The 17,461-nt window shown below is 38.9% G+C and overlaps 3 protein-coding genes across 3 annotated transcripts; 1 reads left to right on the forward strand and 2 right to left on the reverse strand.

Annotated features, from left to right (window-relative positions):
- Positions 1–2,578: 2,578 nt before the first annotated feature.
- On the reverse strand, positions 2,579–4,028 carry LOC111484519 (uncharacterized protein At5g39865). Its single transcript, XM_023131159.1, has one exon. It carries the CDS (start codon positions 3,631–3,633, stop codon positions 2,860–2,862), a length of 774 nt encoding a protein of 257 aa, XP_022986927.1. The 5' UTR covers positions 3,634–4,028; the 3' UTR covers positions 2,579–2,859.
- A 136-nt stretch (positions 4,029–4,164) lies between these two features.
- LOC111484491 (LRR repeats and ubiquitin-like domain-containing protein At2g30105) lies at positions 4,165–8,875 on the forward strand. The gene is made up of 10 exons (XM_023131120.1): positions 4,165–4,456; positions 4,562–4,656; positions 5,058–5,219; positions 5,304–5,414; positions 5,506–5,606; positions 5,736–5,873; positions 6,067–6,115; positions 6,254–6,319; positions 8,209–8,328; positions 8,567–8,875. Exons 1-10 carry the CDS (start codon positions 4,273–4,275, stop codon positions 8,675–8,677), a joined length of 1,137 nt encoding a protein of 378 aa, XP_022986888.1. The 5' UTR covers positions 4,165–4,272; the 3' UTR covers positions 8,678–8,875.
- A 364-nt stretch (positions 8,876–9,239) lies between these two features.
- Positions 9,240–17,390, reverse strand: LOC111484417 (ubiquitin-activating enzyme E1 1-like). The gene is made up of 7 exons (XM_023130988.1): positions 17,138–17,390; positions 16,476–16,876; positions 15,864–16,081; positions 11,874–12,668; positions 10,765–11,633; positions 10,227–10,659; positions 9,240–10,119 (listed from the first exon to the last, which is right to left on the reverse strand). The coding sequence occupies exons 2-7, from the start codon at positions 16,858–16,860 to the stop codon at positions 9,523–9,525; spliced, it is 3,297 nt and encodes a 1,098-aa protein (XP_022986756.1). The 5' UTR covers positions 16,861–16,876; positions 17,138–17,390; the 3' UTR covers positions 9,240–9,522.
- Between the last annotated feature and the right edge of the window lie 71 nt (positions 17,391–17,461).

The raw sequence follows: 17,461 nt of genomic DNA on the forward strand, positions 1-17,461 counted from the left end.
TTCTTTATCTTCGTAATAATCTTTAAAATAGAATCGAGTTGGATTGCAAATTTAAAATGTCACAATTGCACTTTTGATAGCAGCAAACTTACGATTGTGCAGAACTCACTTCCCAACAAGAAGTAAGTTAAGCCAATTCATTCTTGCGTCACCTACTGCCAAGCGACGTATGCTCGAGCTTCTGGCCTCGGTTCAAGAAGAAAGTTTTAGAAAACGAGGCAGAGAGTTTTGAAAGCCAGGCTTGAAAGATTGAAATTAGTGTTATATGTGATGCAAGCAAAAGGGCAACAACAACGGATTACAACATAAAACTATCGGGTAGGGAAAAGTTGACTAAAAAATGTCAACTTCTCCCAACCCAACTGAATTAATCGAGTTCGCAGATCAGATGAAGACTCCGATAAAAAAAGACCATTAAAAGCTAATTAATTAATTAAATGAAAATTTTAGGTGAGAAGTAACATTATCGGATAAGAAAAGGCATGGCGTAGACTTTACGTAAAGAAAAAAGGGTAAGATTGTAAAGACAGAGCTTTCTCAGAATTTGACTGTCCATATTCTTCAGATGGCTACATGTCACCGGCTACCGGTGGATTCCATTAAATTTTTTATTTAATTAATTTAATTTAATTTAATTTAATTTGAATGATAATTATTGGTGAAGTTTTATTAATTATAAGGAAATTAAAGAAATTTTTAGATAGGAAGATAAACCAAAGATGGAGAAAAGGCCAACATTTAGGTGAAGGAGGGTGGGAGAGCTAATAAGCTCAAAAGGCAAATGAAGCAATGCCACTAAATTGACAATTCAACCCACCTTTCTAAATAAGGATGAATAAATAGAACCAATGTTTTGAAGGGGCATTTTTGTCTTTTTACTTTTCGATTCTAATCAGTAATAGTTCGACAATTTTTCCTTTTGAACATGTCTTCGTACAATTTTTGTATGAACTAAGGTGGAGCGGGTCTTGTTGGTCTAATTTTTGTCTCAAATTTTGAAGACCTAATCTCATAAGACTCTTAATATATATGGTTGTATCAATTGTTTGTATTCGTTGCTCTTCAATCGGCAATATCCGGTGCTTCTAGGGTAAAAATATTGTAATAGTTCAAATCTATCAGTAGCAGATATTGTCTGCTTTAGCCTGTTATGTATCGTCATCAGCCTCGCAGTTTTAAAACGTGTCTACTATGGGCAGCGTCTAGCTCTACTTTGACTAGTGTCTCGCATCGTCTGGTGACTTACCCTGATATTATTCATAACAGTCTAAGCCCACCGTTAGCAGATACTGTCATCTTTGAACTTTTCTCAAGAGAACCTGGAAGGTATTGTAAGAGTATCGACTAGTTGAACCGTGTCCAGTAGACTCATTGTTTGGCGCATCCCCTTCGTCAACTCTTTTATTGAGCCACCTTGATCCAAGCCCAGTTTTTCATTCTTAGCTTGGCACAAAAGGGGAATCGCGGATCCTTTTTGAAGTCCATCTCAAATTCGATGCGGTATGGTACTCATAACCCTGTTAATGTTTTTTTTTTTTTTTTTTTTTTTTTTTTTTTTTTTTTTTTTTTTTTTTTTTGGTCAAATAACTGATGTACACGTTTGACGTTCAAATCTTGATTTCTACCTTACATTAAACTCCAGACAAAAATTTAAAAAAATTAAAAACCTCGTGCTTATGAATCATAAATTAATTTTAAATAGTAGTTAAAACAATATATTTAAGTAGCTTTAAATTTGATGGTTTCACCTGCAAAGTAATGTGAAACATGAATTATTGTACAAAAAATTGGGCTTTTACATTTGATGCCATGAAGATACATATAAGAGAACAAAGATGGACTCAAACAAGGCTATGCCCTATTATTATTATCCCTACTTAACCTACTACAAGTATTCATAACTCTCAAAGTCGATTTTAATTCTACTTACAAAGATTGGTTGGCAAAGTTAATCTACGTGTTTGTCATTGGTTGACCTAGATGAACTATGAGGACAAGCAATTCTCATGCTTTTATTATACTCACGAATTTTGTAAAATTACTCATTGTATGATTGGTCGCCCCAATATAAATGAAAGGTAAGAGTAAGAATTTCTAAATTTTTGTGCTCTCGTCTCTTTACTTACGGGAAGTTGTAACTATGAATGTTATACATCGGCACAAATGAGAATGAACACGTTTCAAGAAACGACCTAGTGAATGAGTTCAAGTTATGGCGACAACCGTTGTTAAAATAGTCGAGGTTTAAAAGAAAAGGAAAAATCAGTGAATAAGAGACCTATAGAAACAACCAAAGCTTTGTTTCTTTAAAATATATCAACAAGGCCTTAAAATTTCTCCCAAATTATGAATCAATTATTTGCCGCTGTAGCTGTACAGTCAACTTCCTACACCTCTTTCTGGTTTTACAAGCAAAACAAAAATGATGTTCTTCCCACCACAAATCAAGGCCAGCCCCAGCTCAATTCCAGTGGCAATGGAACTCATAATTCTAAACATGCTGCTTATCATACTTGAAATCAAGGCTACGTATCACGAATTCATACTTGAAATGAACATTATCAGGGGGGAAAAGGGAGGAAATGAAGCCATTTTTGTGATGATTTCTTCTCCAAACAACAATATTACCAGAGAATTCTATGGCGGCAGCTTAATAAGAAGATGCTAAACTCGTTAAAAGCTACTTTTTAGGTACAAAAATGTTAAGAACTGATCCAAGAAATGAAAAAAGAACCAAAAATTGGTCAATAAAAATTAGTTGCCTCTTTTTCTGGGGGGGTTCCCTTTATTGGGGATGATTTCTTTTCCCCTTCATCATTTTCTTCTTTAAATTATCTGAAGAGAAGGGATCAGAATGATTCAAAATGTTGCAGAAGAGCAAGAATGGCACCTGATTAATCCGTTCTCGTTGCAAGCCGTACACGTCTTGAACCCACTTTTCTCCGTGAACAATTTGTGGCTTCCATAGCATTCCTCACACAGAACGAACCTATAGCCGCCGCAGACCTCACACACGCCGGAATCCGCCGTCGGCAGCCCTTCAATCAGCTTCTTCAGCTCGCCGCTCTCGTGTAGCCGCCTGATTTCCTCCGCCCCGCCGATGTATTGGCCGCCGATGAAAACCGTCGGCAAGGCCAACTCCTTTTTTCCAAGTATCTGCTGTAACTCGGCCAGAAATCCCGAATCCATCGACAGATCTCGTTCGTCGATCGAAACGCGAAACCCTCGCAGTATTGAGCGGACAGTCCGGCAGTCCTCGAAAGTGGACCTCACAATGCGTAGGCTCGTGAAATAAACCACTATTCGCTTATCCGAAACAGGTGCGGCCTCGGATCGCGGCGGAACCGGCGGCGACTTAGTCGATTTAAGGTCTAGAAATTTGAGGACCGGTTCAGGCTCGGGCTGAAATCGGAGCTGCGATTGACCATCCGGCGGGAGATTTGACCACGCTTTGAGCAAGGAATTAACGAATCGGACTCGATGGAATATTGTTGAGGTCTTCCTAGAGGTAGGTTTAGGGGTTTCGTCAGCGAGAAGTTCTTGAACGTCTTTGAAAGAGGAGCAAGAGAACGGAGACGCTTGCGAGTTCTTATCAGGAATCTGAACAATCGATTTCCTCCACGACCGCCACATTGAGGCCGGAATTCCGATGACGGCAACCAAATCTCCCCTTCTCGCCGGAAATACAAAGCGAAAACCAGTAGAACAACAAATTACACCGTACGGCGGCGAAAATGCACAAGAACTTCTCGATTGCTTGAACCGGAGCCTTCTGATTCAAAGAAGAGCTGAAAAAAATGGTGGATTCGCAGAAGGATCGAACATTTTTCACTTTTAGCTTAGAGAGAGAGAGAAGAGATTAAAAGGGAAAAAGAGTGGACGAAGATTGGAGACGAAGGGTTATTGTAGAATGTCGCGGTTTGAAAAGGAAAGGCGGTTTGTTTTACGAGAGGTTGTAATTATGAAACACTAATAATAATTTCAACGTTAATTAGCAATAATTAATCATGTGATGTACAGATAATTAGAAGTGCTTTATCATTTTAATTAAACTCTTAATCACGCACATTATTTTTGAAAATTTACATATTTAAAAATATTAATGATATTTTTTATAATTTAGAGTTTAATTAAGGAAAAATCATAAATAAATAAATAAATAAAATTGGAAGAAATTACTAAGAAGAGAAAGTCGTTGCTTCACCAACTAATCATCGTCTTAGCTCTGAAGGAACACACCGAGGCTCCTCTCAGCCAGGGCGCGAACCAGAAATGGAGGTCGGAGCGACGGCGGCTACTTCTGAAGGTAATGGCAAGTCCATTGCAATCAACGTTAAGTTCACTGGAAAGTCGATACCGATTACTGTTCCCTGCGATTCTACCGTGAAGGATCTGAAATCGCTTCTTCAACCTTTAACCGACGTCCTACCTCGTGGCCAGAAGCTCATCTTCAAAGGTTGTGGATTCTGTCTCTATTTGTATGCACATGCGTGTGGTGGAAATAATTTTTCTGAGAAAGATGGATTAGAATTTTTGAGAAGTTCATGATATGTGATTTCAGGAAAGGTTTTGGCCGATGAAATGACATTGGCGGCATCGGAGGTGGCTAATGGAGCGAAAATGATGCTCATGGCTTCTCAGGGACTGCACCAAGGGGTAGTTGGTTTTTCTATATTTTTTTCTTCAATTGAAGTCTTCTTTCTTGCATCTGGATTTCAATTTTGCTAAATTTTTATTTTGATTTCACCTATAAAATGCGTTTGAGGAAGTTACATGCCATGTCTCCCACTTTTCGAAGTTCTTAGGGTTAATTTGTTAGAACTGCGAGAAAGATGATTTTTCTGTTAAAAATTGTGGATTCATCTATATTCTGTGTGGCCGAAAAGTAAACGGAATATATAGCGTTAGATGTTTTCATTTGAACAGTGCTGGATTTGAGATTGGGAATTTGGCAGTAAGAACAGAAGAATTTGTCTCGAGTAACCCAAAGACATAAATTGTCGTCCTCCTAAAAGAAATAGCACATTAGTTTTTACTCTTTGGATTTGATTGAATAGGGTGGCCCAATCCTGCGAGAAGCGAAGCCTCGTCCCAGAGAAAGGAGTATACAAAATGAAAATAAATTGGTTGATGTTAAGCAGCGTGTCTCTGTAGATAAAAGCCGGTTGGAAAGATGGAAGGCCACTGGAGTGATAGCGTTATCTGACAGCAATTTGAAGGTATAGAACAAACCATCGTTTCTCGCAAAACAAAACAAGTTTGTGATTATTATTTCTTTCTGAATTCATTGGAACCTCTCATAGGCAATTCCCAATGAAGTGTGGTCTTGTGAAACTTCTGCGAGAGTACTTGATTTGAGCCACAACTCTATTAACCATGTTCCTTCTCAAGTTGGCTGTCTAAGTTCAATGCAGGTAATTTAATCTCTGTCTACCTTTTCAGCTTTTCATTTGAGTTGTTAAATTCCTCTTTGTAAAATCTCTCCAATTTTATCATAATCTGCAGAAATTATTACTGAATGTTAATGAGATATCTGAAGAGTCTATAAGTTGGGACGGATTAGTGTTTTTGAAGCATCTAACAGTTTTATCTCTCTCCCATAATCTGTAAGTAGCTTCAGTTGTTTCAAGGATTAGTGGCTATCTAATTTTTGCAGTATCAGAATACAAAATGCTCAAGTAAACTGTACTATATGAACCTGTACCCATTAACATCAATTAAGCTGGTTGATGCAGGTTAAGTAATTTGCCTTCTGCACTTGGCAGTCTAACTTCACTAAAGCAACTGCATGTGGCCAATAACAAACTGATGAGTCTCCCAGATGAAATAAGATTTTTGACCCGACTTGAAGTTTTGAAAGTCAGCAATAATAGGTAACTCCAAGTGGCATATACTTGAACAAATTTCTCATCAATAAATCTGTATAACTGTGGTGTAGATAGTTCTTATACATAATTTATACTTCTTTTTCTCGTGTTGCAGATAGTTCAACATTTTCTATATTTAATGTGAATTAATCTGTCCACTGTTATCTATTATTAATGCATCTCTTCATACATGGCTCAGGATGAGCATTGTTCCTTCAACTATAGGGGAATGTAGTTCTCTTACAGAGGTACAAGACTTGTGTTCAAAAGAACCTTTCTTTCATACTCTTCTTATTAGTCTAGGAAATATTGATTCCCAACATTCCCCCCTCCTCTGCCACCCCCCGGCCACCCAAGTTCTATTGACATGCTTGGCTATGGTACAGGTGGATCTGTCATCAAATCTTCTGTCGGAGTTGCCCGAGTCTCTAGGTTGTTTGCTCAATTTGAAGGTTCCTACCTACTTCATTCTATAATATCTAGTTTCTATTATCTGTTTCAACCTAAGACTTCTTGGTTCTGTTTCCAGATAATTTAAAGTAGTTTTCTGTAACTAGATACAGGGAAATGATCCACTTGTTTTAACAAAATTTGTGCCAAGTATTTACGGAATTAACAAAATTACCATAACCTGAAAGCCACCCACCTTAGTCAATATTGTGATGGCTTATGTGAATCACTACTAGGAAAAATTAAAGCAGAGAAGTTAACTGATAAGGTAATCCTAATCCTCCACCAACAATCCAAGTTTTTCTTGAAGTAAGAATACTTGAATCAAAAATATTAACACCTCCTTATACAAAATTCAATCAACTAAGAGATAAGGTTAGAAATATATTACCTCTTAAGATAAAAAAATCTAAAAGCAAGGTTTCCAAGTTGAGTCACTCTCAATCAAACTTGATTAAGATTTGATTGAATGGCTCGTATGCAATCTACACAAGAATGACTTGAAATCTTAGAAATGACAAAGATGATTCTCAAATTTCTAAGGTGAACTTAAGAGCTAAATTTCAATAATCCAAAATCTGATTTTGACATGTCAATTATGTGGGTATTTATAGCCTCTCCATAAAAGAAACCTCCAACCCTTCAAATGTCACTAAAAGAAGTTAGACCATGATAAAATAATAAATAAAATCTTCAAAGAAGTTATTAATCGAAGTGCTATTTGGGTTAACCTCATGCTCCACTTCAACCTTACAAAAGCTCCAAATGGTCCTTCCTCAGCCGAGTCAACTTGTAATACATGAAATGGAGGTTCAACCGAACCTATCCAATTTTGTAGTTGAATATTGAATGTTTTTGGCCTTTGATCGTGTAATAGGTTCAGTTGGAACATCTAGAACATCATGATCCTTATTAGCAACTTTGATGAATACCTCTTGACGCCAAAATCTTACTCATCGGTCCCAAGAACCAGCTTGAGAATTAGCCTTTCTTCATCCTTTTTCTCCAATCTTCCTCAAGAGTTCTATTTCCAATTGCTTTTGTCCGGTGAAAAAAGCCTGGCAAGGGGAAATTGGATAAGGCTCTGATCTATCGAACCTCAGCAACTGCTGATACAAACCACTAGGTCAGGTGTTTTGAATGAGACGTAAGTTTCCCCAGAGCTTACTCCCAACCTAGTAACCTAAACTAATTTCACTGGATAAGCTCGCGACCTTGAAACTCGGCATTAAAAAGATTATGTTATCTTAGATATGTGACTATCATAGCTTAAATTGCAACTTCAGAAAAACATCTAAGTTCGTGAATTGCTTCTTTAACCATTAGGTGATGATGGGTTTTCTTAATAGACTTTCGAACTTCCTCTTCTTTAAGGGACATTCCAACGAGCTACATACAATATGAAAATAATGGCTGTCTGTTGAATCATATTTGGCCAACTGTTAGTTCGGTAAACTTTGATCATTTAACATTTCACCACTTCCCTCAAATGTAGGCTCATGAAAATTTGACTCACAAGAGCCATCTACTACAGTGGGTTAAATCTACAGTAAACGAAAGGGAAAACGAACTAAAAAGTGACATCTTTTGTTATCTTCTTACAGTTTATTATAACGGTTCATCTATATTATGAAATCTCTTATCTGAACAGTTTTTGTGAAGTGAAAAACATTTGAGAACTAATTAAAAATCTATTCTAATTTATATTCTGTGATGACATGTTGAGAAACACATTAACTACGCTTAATCTTGCTCCTAATTTCTCACAATTAGTATTTTCCATGAACATATCTGACTCCCAACAAATGTAGTAGGTATATGAGCTGGGTGTAAGATTTGTACGAACTTCAATAGAAGATTCCTGTCTTAATTATTCTGTCATGCGTTGCAGGCTTTGCACCTCAGTCATAATGGCCTAAGGTCCCTACCTTGTACATTATTTAAGATGTGCATCCACCTATCTACACTCGATCTCCACAACACAGAAATCACCATAGACCTCCTCCGACAGGTGTGTGCTCATGCTGCAAATTAGTTTCAAAAAATTTATACGCAGTACATACCCCTCACATTCAAGATTTGATACCTCTTTGAATGATGTTTTATTTTATTTCATAAACTCAAAACATTTCCTAAATGCTTTTTTATTATGGTAGAGATTGAATGGAGGTAGTAGTACTTGAATTTTTTTCTCTATTAGTTTGGATCAATTTAGGACTCTTGAATGATCTGACTACTTTTTGTGACAGTATGAAGGATGGGAAGTTTTTGATGAACGTCGACGTTTGAAGCATCAGAAACAACTCGATTTTCGGGTTATGAGGCAGGCTGATTTTGATGAAGGTGCTGATAAACATTGATGCCTCGTTGCTTTTGAAGTTAACATGTATGTAACAACTGTCTCGGTTATTCTTTAAATTACAGTCGGTTAAATTAATGCGACCATTCTTGGTCCTACCTGAACCAGAAATTTTCAGGCAACTCAACTACATTTGTTATATTGTGCTGTTGAGAAAGATTGTTGGCCAATTATTTGGGATGGCATGGACCGTCAATCATGGATGTCAAAATTAGGATTGTTTTCACATTTTTTTAGTTAAGTTTTCTATTTGCCAAAATTTTAAAAACAAAATTAAGTTCTAAAAAAATTAATTTTCGTTGTTTTCAAAACTGGTATAGCATGTTTAAAACGTGTTTAAAAAGTAGGTTTAAAGTAAAAAATAAAAAAAACAAACCCTTAATATTGGCTATTCCTTCAAAATCTAAAGCCAAATCTATGTCTAAATACCTATTTATATACATAAATTTAATCTAGATACTAAGAAAAAAATCATATACTTGTCTATTTCCAAGTACAGATTAAACTCCAATTTGAAACATTTAATTCACAATAAACAGACTTTGACGTAAAGGCCAATCAGAAAACAAGCGAGAAATGAGGATGTTAATCCTTGCAACCATAAGGAAAGAGAGGAAGAGGTGTTGTAAAGCAGAGAAATAGCGCTATGAACCACAAACATCCCAAAGCCAGTGATATTATATTTTGCACAAATCAAAGTTCCTTTCAAGTTCTTGTAGAAGAATACGTGACCTTTGTCCGCCCATTTAATATTTTAATACTCTCGGAGTTCTGGAGTACTAAACTTTTAAGACTGTAAAACAATGTCTGATCAAAGTTGAAGAACGCTCCGGCAAAGAAGAGAACCTAACGGAAGTAAACCGACACCAGAGGGATGTCAATATCATTATCCTCATCATCCTCGCATGCTACGACAACATCCAAATGTCGACGGTATGGAGGCAGTTCCACCTTGGCCACATCTCGAGCTAAATCAACTACCTTCTTGTCCATTCGATCTCTGTGTCGAGGGAACATACTATTGTACAGGAGACAGCTACCGCACGAGATGCTGTAGGCATTCAATCCCTTGTTCTTCAACCATTCAATAAGTTGTCTGAGTGTAGGGTTGTCTTTGATGATCCATCTGTCCCAGACAGTCCAGCTCATGTCCCGGTGCTTGATGACCTTGGGCGGGACTGGCTCGGCCATGGAGAACAGAGGCAATGCAAGGTTCGCAAACGTGTTACGGTAATCCTCCACCTTATGACCGCCATCTAGAACTTTGTACAGTTCGAGGCAGACGAGACCTGTAGCCATTGCAGTAGAGGTAGCAATGGCGGGGATGATCCTTCCAGCAATGAACTTGGCTTTCAACTTGTCTACTTCAGGAATGCTGTAATTCCTCGCTCTCATGTTAGCCAGCCCAGCTATGAGATCCATATGGAAATTCGAATCATCATCCTGCACCATCCAAACTAAGCTAGTTAGATTTACACCATTGATTCTAAGATCTCCAGAAATATTTTTGATCACACATAACAATATCAATAAATCCTCTAACGAACGACCTTCTCAAACTGAATCGGTTTCATCCTGAATCCCTCTGGTAGCTTCCTGCGTGTATCCTCCAATTTGTTCACCAGGTCATGGATAACGGCCGCATCGTCAACCGATGCTGTAGAGAGACTGGTTGCCTTCTCATCAGTCACAATCTTGGCATCTTTTTTGGGCATAAAATCTGGTACTATAACTCGGTCAACTGCATCGGCCAATTTCGTGGGGTTCTTAACCCAGTCAGGAATCGGGATGGCATATGATTCTGCTCTTAGTATAGCCGCCGCCAAAACAAAATGAAGGTAGCTTTGATCGGCAGTTGAAAACTGGAGTGGATGGGGAAATCTCTTTGGGGCAGACCAGAATGGTGCCCCATTGCTAGTTACGGCATCTTCAGGAAATGTGTATATCAACTGCTTTACACGGTTCGAAAAATAATCTTCAAACCTGTCGAAGTTATAATATCACAACACGAATCAATAAAACATTAAACAACTGAACATCAAAAGTTAAATGGAAACAAATGAGAGTTGAGAATATGAAGAATAGTACTTCAAGCGAGCCCATGTAATGCAGTCTTCAAACGTCTCGCATCTTTCTCTATCAAGACACTCGAGAATGCGCTCTAAAGTGTCCCTAGACTGAGCATCACCAGCATTCATCATTGCAGAAGTATATTCACTAGGATTCAATAGATAAGCATTCACATCAGTAGGAGTCTTCTCAAGCAAGCCCTCAAATTCGGATCGAGCCCATGTCAAACAGTGGTCGATATTATGTGGAAACGAATGCACAGTGCACATGGGCGCTTGTTTCTCAGGGGGGTCTCTTGATGCCCCATAGTTTTCAGTCAGGTGAGGGATGACCATTTGAGTATTGCATTTAGCACCAAGAGTTCCAGATTCTAAAAGTGGTTTCTGGAAGTATAAGCACCTTTGATCAACATAGAGCCTTGCATTTACATTGTCTAGTGCGTTAACCACAACATTCAAATTTTCCCAAAAGCTATCATCGAAGACGTTTTCAGTCTCGGGACTAACACGATTCTGCAAAGCTTCGATGTTGAGGTGCTTATTAATTGCAACAGCAGCAGAAGCAGCAACAGTAGATTTCGCCTGCCCAATGTTCCAGTCACGGAAAAGGAACTGCCGACTAAGGTTGCTTTTTTCAATTACATCATCATCCGTAATCGTTAGCTTCCCTTCGTTGCTACATGAAACTCCCATAAGTGCAAGGTTCTTCAAGAACTCACAACCTAGAGCACCAGATCCAACCATAAAGACTTTGGCATTTTCCAGTTTCTTCTGAAGTTTTGACCCAAACACAGAAATCTGTGCATCATAACGACTATTCAAGGGTCTAAAATCACTGGCTTCCAATGACTCTGTGGGAAGAGACTCCAACGAGTCAAAATAGAAAAACTGCATATTCGAAAGAAAATACCATAAGGATGCAAGAAATAGTAACCAAATGACAATCCCAGCATGCAGGGAGGGTTATTGCAACAACTTCACTGTTCCTATAGATTATGATATAATTCATATAAGCAGAGAGAGATGTAAACTTGTATGTACCTCATTGAACAAAAAGGTCCAAGGCGTTGCAATACGAAGGTCGTTAAGGCATATTTATCAGACTCAAAACATAAGTAATCTACTAACCTGGACAAGTGGATGAAACTTTCCAGAGCACGCTTTGAGAACCTCTTGAGCTACAATACCACCAAACATGGCAGCCATCGGATTCAGTACTGCCTTGGCACCAAATGCAAAATGTCTCAAAAGCTTAGGATTAATGTCTTCGACTCTCCCGTCTCCTAGACTCTCGTTAACATTACTGGCAACAGAAATCAGCTTTTGAGCATCCTCCTCAGAACCAGCAACTGGTAGGCGACCCAACTCAGTCACGAATTTATCTAAGGCCAGGAATGCCAAGTGTAGGAGAGGAGGACGATCGAACTTGGAGAAATCACTGAGAAGGAAGTCACCAGGATCGTTGATTGCTTCTCTTAATGGCTTGAAGTTCAACATCTTGGGCTCTTTCACCTGTGTGACAATGCCCCCTTTCTCATAGCTACCGAAGTTTGTAGTATCCTCCTCGAGAGTAAATGAATAGGCCCTGCAATTTTTAATCCTTCTCGGCTTCCCATCATTCAGCTCTGTCATACCATGAACTTCAGAAAACACCACAAGATCTCCATCCTGAAACTCAAGCCTCTCATCGTCAACACAGGAAACAAGTGCAGGATTGTCATTGCTAATGGACGCAATTATGCCAGTGTGTGGGTCCTCTCCATACACATCATAAACAGTGAACTCGGGACCAAAGTCACAAAATACCGAACCAAAGAGCCCTCTAACTTCAGTCTTGATAAATGCAATAGGAGGCTGGTGGTTATGACAGAAGTCATTGAATTCCATAGCCTTGTCAAGGCCAGTATCAGTGAAAACAACAACCTGCATCCACAGAAAAGTTACATCATGTGCATGGAACTCATATACATGAAAAATAAGCACACATAATTGATGTTAACTCCATCTATTATATTTTTTAACTAGCAGAAGTCATGATCCTTCTATGAATTTGCAACCAGTTGAAAATTTGATAAAAAAAAAATTTATGGTGATTTTATCATCTCAAAACTGCATTTTTCGTTTAAGTTTTCAGTTTTCCTTTCCTTAATAAGAAAGAATTTCGTTCTTAGTATGATATTGAAAGGGGGAACTCCAAGGGCAAGATTACAAAAGGCCTCATAAATTAAAGAGGAGAAAAGTAGCTATAGGTATGGAAAAGAGCCACAAACAACCACATTAAATATAGCCTCGAAAGAACTACGAAATGAAAGACTAATAAAATTATCCCAAAGAAACTTCTTTCATTGAACATTTTCAGATCATAAGAAAGAGCTTATGAGCTGTTTTCCTCGTAGTTTGATGAGCTCCAATCCACATTTTTAGTATGGAATTTCTATTTTTCTCTTCAATAAGAAACAGTATGTTTTGAATTTCAGTACTTTTAGGTCTAGGAGTGAACAGTTTGTGAAATTTGTACATCGTCTCCCAAGTCCCCAACTCAACATATAGTAAAACTCAAGGGTGAGGTCTTCTGAGAGAAGGAAGCTGAGGAAGAGAGGTAGAAAGATAATATTGTCATTTGGCTGAAATTTATCAATCATATATAATCAATCTGGAACAATTTCCTATAACGGGTCTCAGTTGACACTGTTTATATTAAAATATATGTACAATCTTAGGCAGCACTTGGCATAGACTTCATTAATATTTTGTAACCTTCAGGTGCAAGTGTCTAGATCTGAACGCACTCATGCTCGGAGCTTATGTCTAACACCCTCACCAGTAAAAGAAGAAAATGGAAATCAGTCCATCGCTTTGTGAACGGAATACCTTTTGAATAATCTAGGTACTCCTCAATGCCTTCAAGAACACTGGAGCATTTCAGAGTGGGTCATTTTGTCTAGAGCGGACCCTGATGGTCAAAAATCTTAACCAACCACCACCAGGAAAAAATCACTGTCTATCTCGTCCGCTTCAACATAGCCTGAGATCAAAACCTCTCCAATATCCGTCTCAAACCAACCTTCCTTGAGCAATCTAATAAACGTCAATCATTTGAAACTTCTCAAATAATCAACCCCCCATCCCCGTTCAGCTACAACATGTTCTCAAAGTCAAGTACTACAATTAAATGGTAATTTCCACAAATGCAGGAATTTGGCCTTTGATATCTAGAGGTTAGGTGTCCTAGTTGTACTTTTTCAACCATGCAACATCACGATCTTGACACATTCACGACCAGCCTTAAGGGGAACTCAAGCCCCATATTCTTATTTCATTCGGCTTTGTGGTTTCATCATACCTTAGGCGAGGTTTGTCTTCGCCAATCGAATATCGATCGTGCAAAATCCAATCTTGTTCGGCCACACACGCTGCCTGAACATTTGCGACATAACTGACTTGCCTCTACTCAGAGCCAAGGTCTCTCAATGCAATGCTGCATCTCATTTTGTCATCCTGGTTCCCAACAACATAGCCCCATGTCTTAATGTCATTCCAAGCCGTCGGTCATGCCATCGAGAATCGGCCCACGTGTCGATCATAATCTCAAGACATTCCAAACATCCATCTACCTAGGTTCTTATCGAGGCATTGGCCCTCCTGTGCCCATTCCATGTCATTTAGATATTGTACCGAATAGCGACAGGTGCAAAATCCAACCTTCGATACTCAGGCAGAGGCACAATATTGGCACACCCATGCCGCCTGAAAAATGTCCTTGAAAAACCCATTTCAAAGGAAGTCATCCGATACACTCGTCTCGAAACACTCGCTTAGGCCACAAGGCCTAGGGGTGGTGGAGAGCTGACACCATACTTTCCCCTGTAGTACAATTTAAGGCATCTCCAAATTGGCGGGTGTAAACATGATTTTGGTGAACAGACATACAGTGTTGTGGAGCATCCGTCCAATGTCCGATTAATACCAAATTTGATGAGCTTTCATATTTCCTATGGACAAACTTGACTCTAGAATCGCATGCCCAAATTCCCTCCAGAACCCCAACTTTCAAGGTTAAGGCCTGAGGCCCTACCCAACCCCCTTCAACAAGCCTATCTATGATGCTCATGTCCACTCATTGTTCCTATCTTGCTTATGTCTCTTTTCCTCTGCAATACACACATATATGGTGTGTTGAATGACGCACCATCCTCCTCGATCGCATCATGACATTCTTCTATATTAGTCCTTCCGTGGCCAAATTAGAGTCTCTTGAGAGTCGCCGCTTTGCTTGTTTCAATGTGAGGGTCACACCCTACTCTCTATTGAATTCTTTAAGAAGTCTAGAAACCATCTCAAGTATGATACTGCGAAAATGTTGGGATTTTTTAGAAAAGGTATTGCCATTGTACCACTAGCACTTTCTCCCTTAAAGAGTTAAGGGTGGTCGTTTAGAGTTCTCTAATTAAGGCTTCAACACTTACGAAAATATACATCCAAAATGCTCATTCCGACCAAATTGGTGTAATAGTCCCAAGAAAACAAAAGGCTCTCTCATTGGATCATTTTCGTGCCTTGAAAATTTTGGTAGGAACTCTAAAATCAAATTGAACTTTGACATCAGGAGGCAGTTCAGGAGTATGACAAGGTATCATCACCATTTCAAATGGTAGATTTGGAGATGATCTACCATGAATCTTGTGCTCAATAGGCTAATATAAAGAAACAGTCTACTACAGTTCTAACATAAAAATGATACATGATACAAGAATCTAAGACATAAGCTCACAATTATAAACAAATAAAGTGAGGAGAATACAAGTTGACCTTCATCAGAAGGTCATGTGGGATTCTCAAATTAGATGACCATAACTTCTACAGTTCTATACAAAATTCCAGACAAAATAATAGAGAAATATGAACATTTGGAAGTGAAGTGTAGGCCTTGTCACTAAACTTCTTATTTTGCATATGATGTTCAAATGGTTTTAATGCTAGGCTTCCAATTCCAATGAATGCGTTTTTTTAGGAACACATCCTTCAACTCAGAAATCTTCGCATTATCACATGTAGTATATGAGAAGTCTAACCACTTCTTAAAGAAATGAGTAGAAAATATGCATAAAGATAGAATACCTCAAATTCGGAAAGTTGTTCTTTCACTAACTTAGTCGTCAAGGTGTGTACAATGACAGAATTGTTGAGATCTTGCAACTTCTGAGCAGAGGCAAGTGCTCTATTTTTGCCAATATCACTCTCTGAGAACACAAAATTACTAGACAGATCCCATAACTCCACTATACCTTCGTCATGCAAGGTCACGGACTTCACCCCAGCAAGAATAACATTCTTTGCTGCAGGAAGAGACGCAAAATACAATAAATCATCGTTAAAATAGAAAACTTAAGAACTAAACATTAAGAGCCAAAAGTAAGCAAGCATGAAGAAAATCCCCTCGCAAATCAAATCCAAATAAGATCACAAGATTAAGCAAAAACTGAAAGAACAACCAGCTCTAATGAAAGACCAAGAGAAATCGATTCAATGTAAATATATATACACACACATATATATAGAGAAGGAGTGGACATTTTAAGCCAAAAAGGCCGACCGTCAGATGCGCGTTAGTTACCAATGAACATCTAGCACGGCCAAAAACAAAAAGACAGAGGTACCAGACCCTAAACATGCAAGGGAGCGGATCAGTATAGGCAAAATTAGCAAAAAAGGAGTTCCGTCAGTATTTACCAATCTCAGCGCCAAGACCTTGCATCCCAGAAATGAGGACATTGGAGGCAAAAAGCTTCCGCATGGTTTCGCGGCCATACACAGCAAGTTGTCGGCTGTGCAGATCCTCATCAATATCTGGCGGATTAGAATTAGCCGAGGCCATGATCAACGATGCACCGTCGTACACGATGTTGTTAGCACCAGTGGCAACGGCAGCTACCTTACTGTTGGCGTTGGAGTCGGAATCGATCCGCTGCTTCTTGATCAGAGACGCACCCTCGTTGCGAACGCTGTTGTTGCTGTTATTGTTGTTGTTGTTGTTGTTGTTGTTACTGCTGCTGCTGTTATCGGTTTTTTCTTCTACAGCCACACCTTCTTCACCAGCTCTCTTCCTGGGAAGCATAAAGTGCAGTAGGCTGCTGAAAACCCCAAAAGACCTCAGCATGATGAAGAAAACAAGCAATACAACAAAACCCAGAAATAATTCATCAAGAACTCCGCCATAAACCTCTCGAAACACTAAAAGATCACCGATCGGAGGAAGACCGATAAACCCTAGCTCAGGCCACATGATCCAGGAAATGGGCACAGATTTGAAAGTGGAAAGAAACAACGAAACAAAAACAAAAAAGAGAGAGAAAAAGAGATTAATTAAGAGAAAAAGGGAGAAGGAAACGTACCGATTAGGAGCGTAAACGAAGATGAAGGAAGGAATCTGAAGGGGGAAATGGGGGATATGGCGCAGTGGCGATGAAGACGGTTAAAGCTCTTGGAATTGAGGTGGAATCCAGAGGTTTCTTGGAGAGGAAATGGAAGGTGAAAAGGGTTCATATATGGAAGAGAAGAAGGGCAAATATGGTTTTTTGCAGGGACATGGTTTATCGATCTCTAGGGTTTGGGGCCTCGGGAAGATTGGGGACAGATGCTGTTTATTCCTCTCTCCATTGCGGGAGAAAAAGAGAAAAAAAGAGAAACGCTTCGGTACGGTAAGGAAGACGCTACTC

This window comes from Cucurbita maxima, unplaced genomic scaffold (assembly GCF_002738345.1).
Source record: "Cucurbita maxima cultivar Rimu unplaced genomic scaffold, Cmax_1.0 Cma_Scf00009, whole genome shotgun sequence".
Classification (NCBI taxonomy): Eukaryota; Viridiplantae; Streptophyta; class Magnoliopsida; order Cucurbitales; family Cucurbitaceae; genus Cucurbita; species Cucurbita maxima.